This window comes from Melopsittacus undulatus, chromosome Z (assembly GCF_012275295.1).
Source record: "Melopsittacus undulatus isolate bMelUnd1 chromosome Z, bMelUnd1.mat.Z, whole genome shotgun sequence".
NCBI classification, from domain to species: domain Eukaryota; kingdom Metazoa; phylum Chordata; class Aves; order Psittaciformes; family Psittaculidae; genus Melopsittacus; species Melopsittacus undulatus.
The window spans coordinates 84726324-84743698 of NC_047557.1; the positions used below are offsets into that span (position 1 = coordinate 84726324).

At 39.2% G+C, this 17375-nt stretch overlaps 1 protein-coding gene across 2 annotated transcripts in view; it reads left to right on the forward strand.

Annotated features, from left to right (window-relative positions):
* Positions 1-17375, forward strand: part of SLC12A4 (solute carrier family 12 member 4) — a 52577-nt gene that overhangs the window by 19687 nt on the left and 15515 nt on the right. For both annotated transcript variants that reach the window (XM_005152228.3, XM_005152227.3), the window contains exons 2-10: positions 2337-2431; positions 4658-4789; positions 11236-11382; positions 11925-11979; positions 12306-12436; positions 12974-13215; positions 15163-15377; positions 16325-16489; positions 16573-16671. In XM_005152228.3, the coding sequence (XP_005152285.1) occupies positions 2337-2431; positions 4658-4789; positions 11236-11382; positions 11925-11979; positions 12306-12436; positions 12974-13215; positions 15163-15377; positions 16325-16489; positions 16573-16671 (1281 nt within the window). The remainder of the gene's footprint in view (positions 1-2336; positions 2432-4657; positions 4790-11235; positions 11383-11924; positions 11980-12305; positions 12437-12973; positions 13216-15162; positions 15378-16324; positions 16490-16572; positions 16672-17375) is intronic.

Sequence of the window (17375 nt, forward strand, 5' to 3'; positions counted from 1 at the left end):
TACAATATGTACTGGAACAAAATTGATCTTGTATAGGCCTTCTGCCAATATAGATGTAACACATATAGTAAGCAATTAGGTTTGGCTGCTTTTTAGTAAATACTTGATTTGCTGAAGTTGATAAAACATATTTTAATGCTGTGTTGCTAAGCTTACGGGTATTTTTGTAGTAGCACAAAAAATTGCTATGTACAGCAATATGAACGTCTCTTACATGTAGGTCTTATATGTAACAGGGCAGCTGCTAAGTAATGTTTGCGTGTTGGTTGTCAGAGCTGTGAGAAAAGCAATAGGCAGCGAAACACAGCAGTCTGCTATTTATAGATATTTTTGGTCAGCTAAGTGTTTACTTCCAGAAGCCTAAAAAGACGTCTGTTATTTATGAATATTGATTTTCCAAGTTCTGTTCAAAACACCTCTTGGCAGTTTCCAGCAAATTGTGTTTCTTTCCATGCACCCTTTCCCCTCAGAACAGCACTGAACTTTCTCATATGTTTTTTTCATTATAGCAGTTGTTTTTGTAACTGTGGCATATGCTGATCCATGTGTGTGGAGGAATGTTTGCCTGCTAGCTTAATTTTTTAAGTTGATTCAGATTTCAAAATGCAGAGATACTTTCACTTATAATTTAGTGTAGCCTTGTTGAACTGGTTACCTTAATCATTGAAAATATGTACCCAAAAATTGAGCTTTTTAATCTCTTGCTTTTTATGTATTCACTGTACAATACTGTGTTAACTTGACATTTTAATTTGAAATAATATTTTTTTCTTTCATTTTTGTTTTTTTTTGTGGTTACTTTTTTTTTGTAAATAGAAAAAAGTATTCCTTGGATTGATCTTTTCTCAAAGAGATACTCTTGGAGATGTCTTTAGTTTGTATTGGCTGAAAGAGCAGGGAGTGAAGAGTTACAAGCAAATTAAAGGATTTTTTTGTTTGTCAAGCAGGGTAATGTGAACCACAGGTTGGAGAACTTCTGAATACTAGAATCTATTTAATATATTACACCCCTGCTCTGAGCTCATTTTATACTATAGTGCCTTTTTTTTTTTTAAGTTGGTATTTTTTTAAAAAAGCTCTACTGGTAATAGAGTCATCATAGAATGGTCTGAGTTGTAAGGGACCTTAAAGCTCTTCCAGCTCCCTGCCACAGCAAGAACACCTTCCACTACACCAGGCTGCTCCAAGCACTGTCCAACCTGGCTCTTAGCACTGCCAGGGATGGGGCAGCCACAGCTTCTCTGGGCAACCTGTGCTGGGGCCTCACCACCCTCAGAGGGAAGAATTTCTTCCTAACGTTTAACCTAAATCTCCCTTCTGTCAGCTTAAAGCTATTCACCCTTGTCCTGTCACTACATTCTCTACATTCTGTTGTAAAAAGTCCCTCTTCTGGTTTCTGGTTGGTTCCTTTAGGTATTGGAATACTGTTAAAGGGTCTTTCTGGAGCCTTCTCTTCTCCCGGGTGAACAAGCCCAGCTCTCTCAGCCTGTTTCCATAGCAGAGGAGCTCCAGCTTTTGGAGCATCTTCGTGGTCCCCTCTGTACTTGCTCTGCTGATCTTCCATTATATATATATTTTTTTTTAATTTTTTTTTTTTTATATTCATTGCATAAGTGAGTGCTGTACTTTTACTGTTCCTGATATTAGGCTTCTAACTTAAAAGCATGAGAGGAGTCTGAAGAATGCACAGTCTAAATGTTCAAAATACAGTAAGGGTAAAGGCATCATGAAGTGAGCATGTTTGATGTCTAGCATTGTTGGGCATAGTAAGAAAACAAACAACAACAACAACAAAACCCACAACCCAACAAACAAACAAAAAAAACAACAAAAAAATAAAAGGAGGTGCTTTGGCCTATTGTAATAATAGAATATATATATACTTTGATTTGTTTAGTCTTACTAAATCTGCCTAATCTGTTTGAATGTAGTGCTCAAACATTCCTACTTAGCTTTAAAATGCTACTTAGGATTAGCAATTTTTTCTGAGTGCACAAGAACTGTCTTTTTACTTATTACTAATCTGTATAAGAAATAGTTATTAGGTGGAACATTAGAGAATAAATGCACAGATAATGGTATAGCTGTGATCCTACATGTAAATTTTGCTTTGAAGTGATTTTTTTAATTCTATTTTTATGAAAATGGAGGAGTAGAAATAAAAATAACTCTACCTTGAGAGTAACACCCCTGATACTGGTAACGTTGCTTAACTTCAGATACTAAAAAGAAACAGATTCAATTGACCAAACAAGTTTATTCCCTGTGGATTTTGTCAAGGTTACACAGTCTGTCTTTCTGTGCTTATAAAAACCTGATTCTCTTTTAATTTGCAGGTCATGGCAACCATAAAGAAAACAGTCCTTTCCTGAACAGTTCAGAAGCTGGCAAGGGAGGTGATTACTATGACAGAAATCTGGCCTTGTTTGAGGTATCTTCAAACTGATTTTTATACTTCCACTGTGACTTGTGATCTTCCAGTATGGGAGGGATTGAGCACATTAAGTGCATTGCAAAGTTCCAGCCAGTGGGTTGGTTCCGAGCTCTCACTGCATGACCAGTCTTAAAGCCATTGGTGTATTTAGGGATATCTCTACAAAGGAGCAAAACATAATGGTACCAGAGGCGACCTGAATAATTGAAGTATTGAAGCTGTGGCACTGTGGGCTAATGATAGTGCAAAATGAGCATGGGCTGATTTATTGTGCTAAGAAGGACTGTGTTACTCTGTATTCAGGCAGTCAAATTAGTCTGGATAGCCTGTATTACTACCACAGAATTTCAGTAACCTGGATTTCTCCTCCACGTGCTTTTCTTGGGTGCATGTCTGTTGTCCAAGGTACCAATGGGCAGAGATACCCTGTGTGATGAAAAAGCTCAGATACTGTGACCACTCAGGACTGTGAGGAAGAGAGGTATGACTGCTTCAGGAGGAAGTGAGGAGGACCAGACTGTTATGTGGGAAGCCAGTTGAAGCCACACCAAGTCCAGCAGAATCCTCTTCCACTTCCTCACCTCACTTGCCCTGACTGCATTACATACAGCTATATTATGGTTGCTAAAAAATGTTTCCAGAAGCTCTGGTGCTGGGGAGTGCTGCAGAATCTTTGTGTGGCTCTGCAACAGCTTTCCAGCTGGGCGTTTTGAGTTACAGTTTCACAGCAGTACATGGAATCCTAGAATGGTTTTGAGCTAAAGCTCATCCAATTCCAACTCCTTGCCATGGGAATGATACCTTCTGATAGATCAGGTTTCTTGAAGCCCCATCCAGCCTGGCCTTGAACATTGCCAGGGATGGAATGTGTTTCCCACTATGGGAACTCAGTTTGGGGCAGCCAGAACTGGCTCTGCACCTTGCTAGGTTAACACCTGCATAGTTCAGCTGCTTGGCATAGAGCCTGGACAAGTGTAAACCTACCTGCCGCAAGATAGGCACTCACTGTGGAAAGGCTACAGTCGTGCTTGGAAGCAGCATGCTTGAGCTAAAAGACTTGGAAGCATGCTCTCAGGCCTCCTCCCTTCAAGGCATGGTAAATCTGTGACCAGGATAACCTCACTTTTAGGTCATACAGAGTGGCCACCTGTGGCGTGGCTGCTATCATTTACATGCCTGCATTTTTCAGAAGCAGTAATGTGGTACCACACCGGCTCTGCAGGCTCCTCATGTGCTACTGCAGAGGGGGAAGAGCATCCCAAAGGCCATGCTGCTCAACTGAACAGGAAGCATGTGTTGCCCCTTTCTGGAAGGAGCTGCAGTCAGGTTTTTAAAGATGTAAACTGTAGATCAGAGCAGAGGAAGCAGTCAGAAAAGGGATGCTTGGCTTGTGGCATCTGCTTAGCCATTTGGGGTCAGTTTCAATCAGGTGCATAGCATGTAACTCTGCTGATCCTACTCGGAACTTTGTGGTAATACAGGGAAATATGATAAAACTCCAGACAGTGAAATCTTTCTTAATATTTTTGTATTTTCTGTATAGAAAGTTGTTTCTCTTTACCATGTGTTACTTACTGTGCAGTTAGATGTGTCAATTTAGTCTCATAAAGAGGGAGAGAATGATCTTGTTCTTATTTTTTCCCTCCTTTTTCTTTTTTCCCCTTGACCTTAGTTTCAGAAACAGAAGTTGGATGGGATAAATGTAATGATGTGAAGCCTCTCTGCATGTGTCTTTTGGGGTTTTTACCTAGATCCACGAGTTAGATGACATACTTTGAATAATGTACTAAAATAATCAGAGTGCATGCATGCCTACAATGACCAGAGTTTAATCACTAAATCTACAATTTGTTAGGCAACTTGATGCTTTAAAAAGTATATATGTTGATACAAGCTGACATGAGGGACACAGGCAAGGTACATATTAATTTTCTTACTGTCCCAAGGCTCAGACATCTTTGTTGCTGTAATTCATGCTTTTCAGCACCTAAGGAGAAGGATGCATTTGGTGCAGACCTGTGGGCATAGCCTTTTCTCATGAGAGTTGCACTCCTTTCAGTAAATAAAATCCTTTCATCAGTGGTTCCAGCTCAATGAAATATTCTGTTAGTCCCTGGACAATTTTCTTGGTGTATTCCCTGGCAGCCTCAGGCACACCAGGAAGGTGTGACCCTTCATAAGTGCTGTGAATTGCAGAAGTTGACTAGTTGCCTTCTTCCACAGGAAGAACTTGATATACGACCAAAAGTGTCATCTCTGCTTGGCAAGTTGGTCAACTACACAAATCTTACCCAAGGTGTTAAGGAACATGAAGAAGCAGAAAGCAGTGATGGCTCGAAGAAGAAAGTGTCAAAAGTAAGTAAAAATTCTCTGCATGGCCAGCTGATAAATGGAATAATTTTCTACATATTTTTTTAGGAGCTAGGATCCTTTCTGTTTTATCTTATCCGCTGTCAGAAGCCATGCCGCTGTTGCAAAGGAATAATTTAGAACTCTGTAGTTAACCAGATGTTAAAAAAGAATTGTGGCAGATGTCATGCGTAAGCACTGTGCACTACAGTGCAGTTAGGTACGCTTGTTATGTATTAAGATAAGGAGGCTAGGCTTTTAGCGGTGAATAGAATAAACAATAAAACAACCTTCAGAGCTTTTTCCTAGTGGTGCTTTAGCTGCCCAGCAGCATCTTACACATCTCTCCAAGCCTGGTAGGTATGACACAGGACTTGCAGGAGACAACAGCCTTCTAGAACAGTGGCTGGAGCTCAGACTGGACACCCTGGGGCAGCTCAGGTGTCATTCTGATATTAGGCACTTAGGCAGTGGAATTCTGCCCCAAGGGATCAGCATTTAGATGGTTAGGCCATTTGGGTTGGCCTTATAATAGCTAGGTACAAAGTGGGGTTTGGCTGTTGGTAGATTTTTATCAGGAGGGCTGTTCGAACTGCTGCTCTTAGTGATCTAGCAGTCCAGCAGGTTGTTTCAGTTAGTGCTAAATCCTCAAGTGGTGTGGTTGCATTTTATGACACTTGCAGGCCTGTCAGTCTGCTTGCAAATTTTGTCAAAAGAAAGTTTTCCAAAAAGCTAAGATAGCACTTGAATTCTACAGATTTTAGAGTACAAAGTTTGAGCCGTTTCAGAAAGAGATGGTTGTGATAATGTTGAAAACCAGCACGTTGTTCTCAGAGAATGCATGTTGCCTCATGCCGAACACCAGATTCCAGCTTCCTTACTCACACTCCAGTTGCTTACTCTTCAGGGCTTTATGCTGGGGTTAAGAAAGTTGTTTAGTCAACACTGAAGCTTAAGAGTCAATTTTATCTAAGACCATGGGCACTGAAGTGCTGTAATATTGTGGTTAATATGACATCATTGCAAGGCTGAGTGAAGGTCATCTGGGTGTAGTCGCTGCTTTCTGGTACTATAAGCTTACGTTAAAAAAGTAACTTAAACCTTTTAATTGTGAATTTCTTTTGTGTGGCACTTGGTGTTACACTAATTGCTGAGTCTGTCTAGAGTTTCTACCTTCAAAATGTCAGCTGCATCTCTGTTCTAGCAAATTTTTGGTGGAGTAATGACAGGCATCAGCTGCTTATATGGTGTTATTGCATAATCTAAAATAATTTCAGCCTGCTATCAAAAGCAGATTGATTATTACCTAACAAAGATAGAATGGAGTGTGATGCAATATGTGTACTGTCTTTACTATTTTGAGGAAGTTCTGACTGCCTTTGCAGTTTGTTTCCTTATTAATTGCATGACCAGAATACCAGGATAAGATGCAGTCTAATCTGAAAGCTAGTCACTTACTTCCCTGTTGGAAAAAGAAAAGGGAGAATTTGGTGGTGGATCTGTAGTGTAAAGCTGATTAAAGCAAATGCATTTTACCTTCATAAGGTAAAATGGAGCAAATAACAGGAAACTGAAAAGTTGTTTTAAAACCCTGGTAGAGTAACATGGAAGATTTGGTATTAATTTTTTTACATTTAGGAATGATTTATGTTAACACTTGCATATTCTCAAACTGTTTACTGCCATAAAAAAGGACTGTTGTCCTTGTTAAAGCTATGCTTCTATGGCAAAGCAGGGTTTGGGCTTAATACCTGGATTGTTCTGAACTATGCTTTCCCACGTCCCAGAAATGTGTGTTTGCAGATTCTCAGATGTTTTTTATATCATGGGTTGAGTAACCATTCCAGAAGTGACAATGTCATCCTTTGTTAATATCTCAGTGTTTTCTGTGTAAACACTGCAGTTTCCTTAAGCGGCTCCTTGCCTAGCATGTCTGTCTCTGGGATAAATAACGTCAGCTGTAATACTATAACTGTAGTCTGCATTTCTTCTCTCTCTCTCTTGCTATGAGCTATATGAAATTTTTCTAATGAAATATGAAAAATTTTCCTTTTTTCATATTGAAATGTGAAACATCTTGTAGAATATAAGAAGATGGAATATTAACTTTGCTAATAATTATAACTATTAAACTGAGAAATTCAAAAGCAGTAGCTATACAGTGCTATGGATTGAAAGTATCCAGAAACTGTGCAAATGGGATTCTTCCTCACATTTGTTTTTAATCGTCTTTGAAGTATAAATCAATATCCTGCTGATACCTTATCCTTCCCATTTAAGCATTATTAGCATAGAAGCGTTAATATCCACCCCAGTCCCGTAAAAACAGAACCTGCTAACTGCCAGCATTGTTAACTGATTTGTTGCTGAATGTTGTCCTGGGTACACAAGGATGTACTATACACAAGGTATGTACTGGCAAGTACATGCCCAGCCAGCATGACAAAGTGTGAAGAAGTAAGCTGTCTCTCCTGATGTGTTTCTCACTCGAACTGGCATCTCATAGGCAAGAACTGGAACAAGGGGGTGAGCAGACTCTAGATCTGTTATTCAAAAACTGAATGAAGAAAGCAGTACTTGCAGTAAGTGAATATGTCATTCTCTCTCTGAGTAGGTAAGACAGGTCTCTCTGAATACCTTTCTGTGACGTAGCACACTCCTGCACACTGAATCACGTCCACTCAAATGATAGAGAAACCCCCAAAACCAACAACCCTCCCCACCCCCCCGACACAAAAAAGAGACAAGGCGACTCTGTGCACATAAAGTGTCTGAATCTCTGAGGGGCAGGTATCAAAAAAGAGATCCCTCTCCCAAAGTTTAACCTTACTTTAAAGCTTAAAGGTCTGGAGAATAGTGTGGTTCACCTCGTGGAGCTAGCTGTTTTCAGCATCTGCTTCCTACAGTGACTATACCAAATGAGACCTGAATATTTACGCAGGATTTGGAAAATGCATTACATTACTGTCCCCCTTCTAATCTCTTGGAATAATGGCTGCAGAGTTTGTGGAAAATTTGAGGGAAGATCAGGACAGTTTCAGTGCAAGATGGCTGAATATGAACATACTACCCTGTTTCAACATTCCCAGTAAATATTTTTCGATATTCTGTTAGCTACACATCAGATAAAATCAACACTGTTCCATGTAAAAGGGTAGAAATTGGGTTGCTTTTTATCTTTTCTAAATACAATATTGTATTAAAGCACTTAATAGTTGCAGTACTATAAAAAATCCCCTTCTCATCTCATGTTGAAAAATGAGATTAACTCACTGTTTCATTTCTGTGCTGCTGTTTGTCCCCATGGCACATAACACCCATAAGAGCTGTCATTACTGATCAATGTCCTTCAAGCCCTGCAGCCAAATGCTTTGATAACCCGTCATGCTGGCACAATGGAAATAGTGTCCTTCAGACTCAGATCAATATTTGTATCAATTTTGTGTCTGTAGCTGGCTAGAGTGAATGGAAACATGATCTGCATCACTGAAACTGTTTTCGAGATTTTTCTGTCTCTTCCTGGTTGATCTAACCAGCGTTCTTCAAAATGTTTATTTCCTTTATGCTGTGTGGGGTGGTTCTTTTTTTTCATTTGGTGGCTGTTTGGTGAAGATAATACCCTTCTTATTTCAGATTGCATTCTGTTGAGACTTCAGCACTAGTTTAGTATCACTTCCTGATTCTAAGATGCTATAAAAAGGGTCGTCACTGCAGATTACTAGTGTTAAATATTTCTGTGAACAAGCTGCTTCAAGTGCTATTTGTGGATCATGATTCTTTTATACCAGTGTTTTTGACTACACAGGATAAGAAAATCCAGACTAAACTCTTATGCCTGAGGTACATTTAGTAATAGGTGGTTTGGGTTTTGCCTGTGGGCAGACACTTGTGTGTGACTATACAACTAATGGACCATTTGTCTTTCTCTGTGGCTGAAGCTAGCTTGTAACTTGATAGCATAAGAGGCCACTTAAGAGTGAAGGGAAGAAGATGGTAAAGGGTAGAGCAGAGCTGCAGGGACCACATAGAGCAGAAGAAAGGGAAGAGCTGAGCTGAGGTAAATCCTTACACAAAGGAAACAGGAGTTGAGAGGTGTGTAAAGCAGGTTGAACACTCACCTGCTTTAACAGTGTTTGTAAGACTGCACATAGGATATACAATAAGTGTGCTCTGCTTGTGTAGGCACAATAGGTTGGGCTTCTTTTTCCAAGTGCCAGTTTTGACGAGCTCTTAGGAGCTCCTTTTCCTCTGAGATACCCACACCTCTGATAAATTCACTTGCTGCGGGGTTGAGAGATGTTGGTTGTGAGGGGGAGTGCCTGATGGATGAATAGTCAGATAGATGATAAAATTATGTGGAATGTGTCTTTGAGAGGCAAAGAGTACTTTAAGGTGACAATGGAAGCCCTTGTACAAGGCAAAATCTGCCTAGTGCCTGGCAACATCGTGTAGGACTCAGTGAATATTTATGCAGCTGAAGACACAATGTGAATCAGATGAAGGTGTTTGAATCAAAAGTACCTGAACTTCCCCTTCTTAAGGAGATGGGTTCACTATAATGAACTCCCTGAGAAGATCCTCCTCCACTGTACCACTGGAGCAACTCATTTGAAAATTCTTACCCTGAGCAGGGTACTCCTATACAAGTGTCATTTCTGTTTGTATCAGAAGCCAACAATTCCTTTTGTCCTTACACATAATCTCAGCAAAGCTGCTCAGGTTAGTTCTGTAGGATGGCAATTTTTGTACAAATGGCTAGTGATGTTTTGCGTATTATTTCTTTGTAGTGTGGCATTGCAAGAGCAGAGTAACAGCTCTGGTCCCATGCTGGTAGAACTCACAGGGCAAGTCTGTTGCAAAACATTACGATGTGGGTCTGTTGTGCACTGCAGCAGGTTCACCCAAGTCAGAGTATCTATGGGGAAAGTCTGGTTGATTAGATTTAGCTGTAGTCACATAGGGAATTCAAAACTGATTTCAAAACACTCAGTCATCAATTCCTGGCTTTTGTAACACAGAACTGTTCAGATTGTGTTCTTGGGCATAGAACGTCTCTGGCAAAGCAGTTTTCTAATGTAGAAGAGGAGATTTCAAGTTGTAACATGTAGTTCCATGTTGAAGCACTACATTCCTAGGTTGTTTATTTTAACCTGGTGATCTTGCAACCATTTGATGCTTCTATGGTTTTGTTTTATATAATAAAATATCATCTTGACATACCTAAGGTAACTAATTTTTTCCATGGTGAAGACAAGGCAAGAACAATGTTTTTTGACAACCATTTAAAGAATAACATGCTTGTCTTAAGCACTATTGCTTTTGATTCATGACTAATTTCTCTATAATGGTGCATGTGACCTGTATTTTTTTGCACTTAGTTAATGCTATGTGAAGTCAAATTTGAACAAGTGTTGTCACCTGCCTTTAATGCCTTTCCTATTTGGATAATTTTTTCATGGGTTTCTTTAAATGCTGTCTATCTGTAATAGGGTTTGGAATTCAGGTTTATTTATAGAAAGAAGTATGAAGAGGGATGAGCCTTTGAGAAGTTACGCTCCCTATTCCCCCTATGTTTCAGTGTTCTGTATGATTTTAAATGCAAAACAAGGCCTCAGAGCAGGAGCAATGAAATGTCTTGGCAGGAAGCCACAGAGGTTTCAGTCCCTGAAACTCTGCTAGTGCTAGGTGTGCCAGTGCACATGGAATGCTTTTGTATTCCATGAAATAAATCCCATATCAATGGTGTTTTGGTATTGTTTTGGATCTGACTGTCTTCTGACAGTAACTATTTGGGCAAAGGAGAATTCTACAAGATACTGTGTTGAATGCCAGTCACGTGCAGTTCCTGTGAAGTCACACAACTAACTTGTATTTTCTCAGTCACTATCAAAACCAATTCAGAGTTTGATACTAAAATTAAACATGAGAAAGGTTGGAATCATTAGTTTTGCATGAAATATATAAAATGGAAGCAAATGCATTATGTATGTCTCTAGATTGCTTCCAGATCTTTTCTAGTTGTAACTTCACAGAAGTATGTTTTCCAGGGAACTAGTCTGTAAGCTCTGGCGATTAGGGTAAGGTCTGTTTTACTTGTGTCTGGAGCACTCAGCTGGTTTCATACTACAAACTCTGTAATTCTACAGTAAACTAAATACATGTATGTTCTGTTGTTAGTCATTTGTCTTATACGCTGAGTATAATTACTTCAAATGTGAAGATATGTTAGGATCAGCATTTTGTTTCAGGAATTTGTGGTTTTGGAGTTTGCTTCGTGTTTTGTGTCCAGGACAGTTATACATGTGTGGGTCTACCTCGTGTTTCCCAGATTTCTACCACTTGATAAAAACAGAAGTTGCGTTTTGTTTTTTTTGTTTGTTTGTTTGTTTGTTTTGTTGTTGTTATGCTTTAAATAATAGCAGTTAATAAATGGCAATGAACTTGTTTTTCAGTCACCCAGCATGGGCACCCTGATGGGGGTGTATTTACCATGCATGCAGAATATCTTCGGGGTTATTCTCTTCCTTCGGCTGACCTGGATGGTGGGAATGGCTGGAGTTCTTCAGTCCTTCCTGATAGTATTACTTTGCTGCTGTTGTGTAAGTATATAGGTAAAATAATGCATGTGACGTAACCTCTGTGAAACTATTGAGAAATTTGGAGAGGTTGCATTGTAGATACATGTGTAAAGAAAAGCTAGAGTTATGCTAAACACTTACGCTATGTTTGTAGCCATGTGTTTCCCCTAGTATTTCTGAACTGGCAAACTGTGTCTAGTGCAGGTGCAATCTCAAAGCTGGTGTTCGTTCATCAGACATCTGTGCCTGTCCCAGGTTATGGCTGCCTACTTTGCTGGAATCTCAGATCTGCATATGGAGGGACACCTGCACTCTTTTGTCTTCCTGTGTCTGCAGACACATGTTACTTGACCTGATAAAGCAGTGGTCATCTGTCAGGCAAAAATCTCAACAGCTTGATTAAATTCCTGCTGCCCTTATTTGCTTTCAGACAATGACCTGACAAGGCAGAATAAATAGAAATATTGTATCCTATGTGCAGTGGCAGCTTTAATCTATCAAGAAATCAGTTGGTTTTAAAAATGTTGTTGACACAGTTGTTTCCTTTTCCTTGTTTCCCCCAGACTATGCTGACTACCATATCAATGAGTGCTATTGCCACAAATGGTGTTGTTCCAGGTAAGTATAGTTAGCAAACCTCTCATTTGTGTTTAAAAAATAAAAAGTTCCTATAAGCTGTTAGCATGGTTTTATTCCAGAGAAATTTGCTAAAGCCAGGATAAAAAGCCTGAATTCATATCTAGTATTTCTTCTTCTTATCAATAAGGCTAAAGATTAATTTATTTGGTCTTTAGTTACCCCTGTGCTAAGAGACAGATATTTGAGTTGACCCCCCCTCCCCAAAGCAGATACACAGTGTATGATTTTGTTGTATTCTTGTAACTATTTTACAATTTATGCAATAAATCAGTGATAATTTTACTCTCACTTTTCTTGTTTCATAGCTGGTGGCTCCTACTTCATGATATCTAGGTCATTGGGCCCAGAGTTTGGTGGAGCTGTAGGGCTGTGCTTTTATCTTGGAACAACCTTTGCAGGAGCCATGTATATCCTTGGTGCCATTGAGATTTTATTGGTGAGTAGTACTGGAGAAGTCCCGCTTTTAAGACAAATAGCATATAGAAAATGCCCCAGTATTCTTGTCCCATGTTTGTATACACATTTCTGGGTAGAGCCCAGAAGAGTTTTGGTTTCTTGGTGTCTAATTCTGTACTGCTACTGCTTCTCTTTGGATGGTGTGTGTTCTGTGGGTATCCAGAATGGAAGCTCTTTTGAAAATATAGATGGAAGTAGGAATGAATCAGACACATGTGCATCACTAATAAAGTTGGCTCAGTTGTACAATGGAAATAGAATGGGCCATTATCCCTTGATAATATAGTTTAATATAGTTTTCCTATAAACTATGTTAATATAATATAAAATATAAAACTATATTATATAATATAATACCAGTTTTAATATAGTTTTCCTATAAACTGAAGGTTTCTGGTGAAGAGCACGTTGCAAATCGGGAAGAAGTGATTTATGTTTACAATATAGGTACAAGATCACTACAGTAATATAGAGGTCTGTTCCCATGTTCCTTCAGCTTGCTTTCTTCTTCTTTCAGACATATATTGTACCACAAGCAGCAATTTTTCATCCATCTGGTGCCCATGATGCATCCAGTGCTATGCTGAACAACATGAGGGTGTATGGCACTGTATTCCTCATCCTGATGGCAGTGGTGGTCTTTGTGGGTGTGAAATATGTAAACAAGTTTGCTTCCCTCTTCTTGGCCTGTGTAGTAATATCTATACTGTCCATTTATGCTGGAGCTATCAAGTCCATCTTTGATCCACCTGAATTTCCGTGAGTAGTATTTGTGGATGGGGGTATAAGTTTGTCTACAGGTCTGGAATGTGGGGTTCAGTGGAAGTTACTTAAGACTTGTGCCTCATACCTTTTTTGTGAATTACTTCTGATTTTTTTAGCTGTATATAGCGACAGTTGTCATCTTCTTCATGCAGAGCTCATGGAATAGATGTTTTGTAGGCTAAAATGAATGCGTGATTACATTCTTTAACTGTTTTGGTCGAAAGAAGTCTCGTGGTCAGTAATCAGATTGATGGGGGCTGACATTTTCTCTGCTTCCTGTGAAGACAATCCAGTACCTTAGTCTGTGGCTGTTGAGTTACATTTTAGAAAGAATTTTGCATGGTTATTTATGGCAGGCAGTAGGAAGCAGTTTGGCAGGTCTGTTTTCCGCAGGCCAGTCAGACATGATGTGCTGCCTTCGTGGTTGGAAACTCTGGTGGTGTGATGTGGCTGCTTACTGAGAAATAGGGTATTTCTTAGGGAGGTGTGATGGTGGGGCTGTGCTGAGGCTCCAGCAAAACTTCCTCTTGGTCTGGAAAAAGATTATTCTGCTGTGTGAACATTCCTGCTCTGAACACAACACGTGCTTCTTGGCATGTTGGCAGTTAAACATGTAATACGATTTCTTAAACTTAGAGCAGTAATGTGGATACATGTGTTTTACCAGAAATGCAAATAGTATTTTCCTGGTACTGCTGACAAGAGATTAATGGAATGGAAATAGAGGAGTTGAGTTTGTGTAATTATTCACATCTTAAAATGTTGTGACCATAACTAGGTATTGTATCCCTCAAGGGCTCCCTTTAGGTATTATGTGCCTGGTTGATTATAATGTTTTACAGCATTGGCAAGTTTACAGCAATAAAAATAAAACAATGTCTCTACCTCCCCCTTATTATCTCTTGGATTGTTCTTGAGTGTCCTCCCTATCTTTCTTTCTTTGACTATATTCTTTCTCTGGAGAAACCAGTACAATTTCTAGTTACTCACTGAAGTAACTAGACATTGTACTTATATTTAATTCTGGAGGGGAAAGCTTCTTTGAAGTTATAGTTCAGAATCCTGCTAACTCTACAGAAATGGCTCCGTCTCTTCCATTTTCCTGGCTTTATTGATTGATAAGATCTGTGAAACAATTAAATTTATTAAAATGGAAGAAACTATTATTATTATTTTTTTTCCTGTGGGTGTTTCCTGGCACTGGGAAGAGAAGTTGAATGAACTTTGAGTGGTAGCAAGCTGTTAAGTTATATCACCCAAGCTGTTAGGTTTTATCACCATGTCTTGTGGAACCATCTTTGGAGAACTGGATTAAAATTTTTCAGTGCTGGAACAAACTATGTTTGTGGTGAGGTGAAGCATAACAGGCACTGGAGGATTTTAGGAATTATAAACAATATCTTCCAACAAGAAGAACCTGTGCTTATTGTGATTGAAATGTACGTTCCTATGTCTGAAGCTAAAATGTCAGGTCATTTGAATGTTAATCTACAGAAACTAGGAAAATGTGATTTCTACTGTCTTTAGATTTTCTATATACCTAGGAATTTGAATCCTACTATTCACAGCTTTTCCACTCCAGTAGTTCTGTTTAATGGTGTGGGGGAGGGATTGGGAAGGGAAGTATGTGTGTGGGGTGTGGAGGGGAGGGTAAGTGACCTAATCTTTCCCTTTCATTGTTTAAAGTAAATTTACCAAATTCAATAAATCACGCTGATGTAGCTTTTTATACCTCTCTCAGAATAGTTGGGTAAGTGGCTTTATACTTCTGACCCTTAAAGGAAACAGTTACACAGTTTTTGTCCTGCTACCACCATCTTTTTGAAGCTACTGTACTTAGCAGACTTGAGGTTTCCACAGTATGAATAAAGAATTAGGTGAAGAGTGGATTTCATTTTCCTAGTACATGTAGTAATGCTGGTTTCCATGCTTTCCTTCCAGTATTTGCATGCTGGGCAACAGGACATTGTCAAGAGACCAGTTTGACGTCTGTGCCAAAACCATAGTGAAGGATAACATTACTGTGGCCTCTAAGCTCTGGGAGCTGTTCTGCCATAGCACAAACTTAACCACTGAGAACTGTGATGAGTATTTCCTAATGAACAATGTATCAGAGATAACAGGAATTCCAGGAGCTGCTAGTGGCATTTTGAAAGGTATGTTAGAGTGTTTCTTTACCCTCTTAAGGAGGAGGCATGCTGAGTGGTTGAAATGAGTTGAACTCTGTTCCCTGCTGTTTAAGTAAGAGATAGAAGAAATGTGATTATAGTGAAGAAAATTATCTTCGATAAAGAAAACTAGTCTTATTATCTTTAAAAAGAGTACATGGCACTTTTGTCCAGTTACAGTACTTGTCTGCTGTGAAATTGATTCAATTTGCCTTCTGTCTCTCATAATTTCAGCAGAAAGCTGTGATTATGAGCTAGACTAACATGTGTAAGTTGGTAAAGTTTTTCCGAACTCTGTGTAGCTGTGACTCTCAGTTTTAGACAGGTTAAGATTAAATCCTGAAAGATGAGACTACTTGTACACCAGTAATGTAATTCCTGCTCCTGAATTTATCATTTGAAAGTGTTCATTATTGACATGAACTTCAGAGAACAGTTGCTTTGTGCAGGTGCTGAATGCCTACGGTTCCCCTTTCACAGGAACCACTAGTCTAGTTTCTAAAGCACACTTGGTGAGTTTTCAAGGGCCAGCCATGTAATTCTGTAATTCTTCTACTGTCTAAGGAGTAAATCTGTTTATATCTAGAAAGCTGGTCACTATTGCTTTGGATTCTCTGATCTATGGTGGGTATGGTTCATTAAAAATATTCAGTGTATTTCTTGGGATTAAAATAGGTATGAAGCTAAAAGAATGTGACATCTAGTAATATTAAAGGATAAAAAGTGCTTATGCTTTTCTAGGCTAGTCATACATATTTATTGGTTTTGTTACAGATTCCCTTGAAAGCATGCAAAATAAATTTTCTTTGATGTATCTTTTCTTTGTGTTGATCACTGAATTGCATTTGTAATGCTCAGCTGTAGACCATTATAATGAGAACAGGTTCGAACTGAACCATGCTTTTCTTTTCTGTGGTGTGGTGATAACACTGAAGACAACTTATGGAGCAATTACTTGGAGAAAGGAGAGATACTAGAGAAAGCGCATCACCCGTCTGTAGATGTGGCAGGTCAGAAGAACAACCTCCATCTGTACGTGCTTTCAGACATAGCTACTTCGTTCATGGTGCTGGTTGGCATCTTCTTCCCTTCAGTGACTGGTGAGAATGCTGGGATGAGAGGGCATCACAGGGCTGTGGGCTTTCTTCTCTCCCATGATCTTATGTTCAAAATGTATTTTCAGGTATCATGGCTGGTTCAAACAGGTCAGGGGACCTCAAAGATGCACAGAAATCCATTCCTGTTGGAACAATTCTTGCGATTGTCACCACATCATTAGTCTGTATCCTTTTAAAATTGGAGTCCTGGCACGTTGTGAGTGACTCAGATGAACAACTGTGTATCCCATTTGTCAACTGCCTTCAGGTGGCTAAATTATCAGATTGGACACTGGGGAGAAAAAAACAACAGTCCTTGAGCTGAAAGCATTAGAATTATTATCCTGCTGTTCTCCATTCCCACAGTTTCCATTGGTGTAATTGTTTTCTTCTTTTGCCTTTGTATTGGTTTTCTTTGCTATGCAGTGATCTATGGCTTTCCAGGCTGATGGAATACAGGTATATATTTTGTTAGGATGCAGTGGACCATTAAGACGAGGAATGTAAGACATATAAATTTCAGGTCCTTTAAAAAACAAACAAAAGCCTTTCAGTTTGAGTGATGTTAAGGAGTATAGGCTTTTTTGAACATTTTAGGGCAAGATAAACTGCAGTTAAGAGATTAGACTAGATGTTTCCCAAGTGGGTTGGAGGGGAGGGTCAGGAGGAAGATTCATGAATATCTGCATTTATTTTGAAGTTGGTGAAACAAGATCATCTTAGATCAGTTTATAAGACTGTATTACCTCTCCCCACCTCAATTTTTAACACATTGATTTGATTTAATGCTATTCCATGATTCTTAGATACATCCCAGCTGGCATGCCTGGAGGTGTTACGAGTGGTGTGCTCAGTAGTGAGTTCCATGAAGCAATGAATGACTCATTGT